The 3672-nt window shown below is 43.9% G+C and overlaps 1 protein-coding gene across 5 annotated transcripts in view; it reads left to right on the plus strand.

Moving 5' to 3' along the window:
- Positions 1–1173: 1173 nt before the first annotated feature.
- The window catches only part of nfatc2a (nuclear factor of activated T cells 2a), a 36579-nt gene continuing 34080 nt past the window's right edge, over positions 1174–3672 (plus strand). For 2 of the 5 annotated variants that reach the window (XM_063209291.1, XM_063209294.1), the window contains exons 1-2: positions 1493–2796; positions 3355–3672. The exon at positions 3355–3672 is cut by the window's right edge and continues 700 nt beyond it. In XM_063209291.1, the coding sequence (XP_063065361.1) occupies positions 2652–2796; positions 3355–3672 (463 nt within the window). In that variant the 5' untranslated portion in view covers positions 1493–2651. Of the gene's footprint in view, positions 1444–1491; positions 2797–3354 lie in introns of those variants that run through there. The other 3 variants (XM_063209295.1, XM_063209293.1, XM_063209292.1) reach the window with 3 other exon arrangements.

Consider the following 3672-nt stretch of genomic DNA (forward strand, 5'->3'; position numbering starts at 1 on the left):
CACATTAAAATATGATTAAAGAAATAGTCCTATATTTGGCCTTTGTTTAAAATATTGTTTATCACACTGTGCTGTACATCTTCTAGTTATATGAGTAGGCCTATCACATGTTGTCCTATATGTCAGATCATACATGTTACATGGATTTTTGGTGGCTAGTCTGATTCCTCTCACAGTACCAATTCAATATTTGGAACGACATCAATTGGTTAAAGGGGTATGCCACTATTTTGGGGCTTAATACAGTTAAAATCGTTGGCTGGGGTTTATAAAGGTGGTTAAGTGTCTTATTTTTCATGTTAAGCTTAAAGCTTGCTTTAAGACAAGTTAAAAGAGGGAATATGTCGCTAAGCTAGTGAAAGTCAATGGATCCGTGTAGCATTGTAGCATGTATGTCTTTGTTCTTAGTTTGAAGCAAGGTGCCTGCCATATTCTCTATTCATCTTTTTTTTCTTCTAAAAAAGCTTGAGTGTCTGCTATAACTTAGATTCCATTTTCTAGGTGATGAAGGTACTGAATCCTGATTCTTTTTTTTTGCCCACATTTTCCATTCATGTAACAAAATCATGTATGATGTCAGATTACCCCCCTCCAACACTCCAAGTTTCCAGTTAAAAAAATGGGTTAAATCTGAAAGATTGAAATGGCTTAATGATTCCATTTCCCCCCCACCCTCGCCCCACTTCACACTTTTGGCAAACTGTTTTAAAACTATCAAAGTTTTCCCCTCGCGGGATACTAAGGAAACTGCAAGGTTAAGAACGATCGTAGCTAGCATTTTCACTTCATATTTTATGCTGGCACTACAAGCGCGCGAACAGCAAAACGCCGATGAGTGTAAGGCATTTTCTGTACATATTTAAACACGGCTCCTGTTTTCCCTTTTTTCTCTTCCCCTCCTCTTTCAGTAATTTCTTAGTCTCCACAATGAACTTCTTGTGTGCCACTGTCTGAGAGAAGCCGCAGAAATGCCTTGGCGCAGCAGCCGGAGACGTCATGGATTCCTCAGTGTGGGCTTTGCAGGAAAGCCCAGAGTCTCCGAGATGGATCCAATCCAGGTTTCCATGGCAAACGCACAAACAGGAGGAAACACTGAGGGAATCCCGTTCTTTTACAGCATTGGACCATTATAAACACCCAGCGCGGGGAAGGAAACCGTTCTTGATACTCAAGTAATCCTCTGAGCAAGGAAAGGGACTGAATACCAGAACTACAGCAAGCAGTCCTGTTACAGCTCCATGAGTTTTCGCACTTTCAATACGGAGAATTTTCCCATTTTATAAGTCCGCTGGATATTCCGTCCATTCATTCATCGGGATTTGTTTTAACCTGCTATGAATTATTTTTTTCTTTTTTAATTTTCGGTCTAGAATTTTATTTTCCAAATGTTTAGAGAAACTTGGAGGCTGGCGCAGTACCACAACATGAGGTCGATGGATCAAGGTATGGATGGCGCGTGCTGAAGTGTTGTGAATGCTGGTAAATTTGATACTATATTTAACAACTTTATTGCTGGAACATGAATGCTTGATTTTTATCATTGTCCAGTTACAGTCTCGTTAACATTAACACAGAAAGGTTTGTTGTGGCTGTAGTGCTTATTCCTTTGACTAAATCAGAAAAATAATATAGTTTTCATTAGACGTTAAGTGAGCCTTTTAAAGCGTGCATGGCAGGTAGCGTTTAGGTAATGGTATAGTAAGGAGATGAGCCACATATGTGCCATGCATGTTACGTCTTGGTAATTATGTTATCTTTTATGTGCTGTTTCATATGCATCGTCTGATATTGACAGTTGATGGGAATACCTCTGTCTGAGCCGGATGCTCAAAATACCTGGCGACTGTGCGTAAACTGTGCGTAAAACTGTTGGAAACGTTCCTCTATTCACCTAAGATAGGTTACATGGGTACAAAAAGAGTCAGACTTGTCAGAAGAAGAAAAAACTGGCTAATATTAAAACGAATCCTGACTAGTGGAATTAGTTGCCTCCACAACCTCTGTGCAATAGACATTGTGCAATATGGGGCATTTTGGCAGAGCAGGCGTATCATCTACGCATAATTCATACATGTGTATTAACAGTTCTGTCGACTAGAACAATGCTGCATGTGCCTCACCTCCCACATGTCATAGATAAATAATAGTGAACCTCTTCATACAACGGCATGTTGAGTTGCGCGCCGTCTTACGAAATCAGTGTCTATCTGAAAAGGGGAGTGTGTGTGTGTATGTGTGTGTGTGTCACTCACGGGAGCGCATGGTGATGCTGTGGGTGCACCTGTCACTCTCCGAGTTATCAACAGGAGGCGTATTCCGTCACGTATTCGCTCGAGTGCCATCCTAGTAGCGGCGGTACTGTATTGCACGCGGCCGTCCAGACACGCCTCGCATGTAGTTGCGATGAAACAGGAAGCCAACGAGGAAGGGTTGCAGGCTGTCAGTCGTTAAATGCAGCAAATGCTTCTTGACATTTTTCGAGTACAGGTACCTTTTGGCGTCCAACCCTGTCCTCATTCCCTGGGCTCACCGGCTGCTCCCTCGCCAGGTTTTCTCTTCTGGGTTGTTTAGAACGAGGCGCACGGCTGTCTATTCTTGGCATCTTTCCGAATGGTCACGGTTTTCCTAAAGTAAACGGTAATAGAAATCAGATGACCTCGTTTTACGACGACAAAGTTCATGCGCTCGAGTTGGCCGAAGAGCTCAGTCAAGTGAACTGCCAAGATGACTTGGAGTTTGCCTACCTGTTTGAGTACGAGCCTCCCAGCAGCGATGACTTCTCTACGGAGAAGAGAGGTTTGTTATGCTTATTCAGACTGAATGAGGAGAAGTATCCCACCGTGTTTAGTTCATTATTATGCAGCTAATTCTCAAGCATAACATATCGGAAAGGGCATTTTGGTGAAGGTTAATTTCCAATTTCATTTTTTCTTGCTTTCTTGATGTTTTGTTATTTGTAATGAAAAAAAATACAAAAAAATCCTGTTCGATGCATTTAAAATCCAAACAGCTGTTTTTGCAATCGTCTACTTGATCTACACAGTCTGCTCATAACATGTCTACTTGATCTACAGCAACGCCATCTGCCTTTGCTTCTAAATTCTATTCCTCTCTGTTTTCCTCACTCTTGTTGATGTGCATGCGTGAGCCTTTCAGGTTATGCACTTTCCTATGATTTTCACACTATTTTTGCCAGCTTACTCCAATCTGTGTCTGATGTACCTGTAACCTTAATCTAGTACTATTACCAATGCATCTGCTTTAGATGATCCATATCACGCCTGTCAAAAGCACATCTTTATTAACACTACTACCAACATCATCCTAACATGTGTGTCGGTTTTTATTTGCCAGATGAGCCAGACCTCTCTCCACACAAAGGCCTCAGCCCCCCAGGCACCCTCCCATACACCCTGGACGACACCCCCGGCTTCGGCCTCAAGTCCTGCAGCCCGGCCTACAGCCACGAGTCGCACCCCGAGGGCCAGCCCGACTACGACTTCGAGGGGAAAGGTGGCGGTGGCTACCTGTTTGGCAGCGGTAGCGTTCACCAGGTGGGGCGTCCGCTGTCCGGAGCTCCGGCCCTGAGTCCCCGCATCGAGATCACCCCGTCCCGCGAGCACTACAACACCCACGGGGGGCGCAGCGGTGGCGACGGCTCTCTCCAGGGCC

The sequence above is a fragment of the Engraulis encrasicolus genome, chromosome 10, assembly GCF_034702125.1.
Source record: "Engraulis encrasicolus isolate BLACKSEA-1 chromosome 10, IST_EnEncr_1.0, whole genome shotgun sequence".
Classification (NCBI taxonomy): Eukaryota; Metazoa; Chordata; class Actinopteri; order Clupeiformes; family Engraulidae; genus Engraulis; species Engraulis encrasicolus.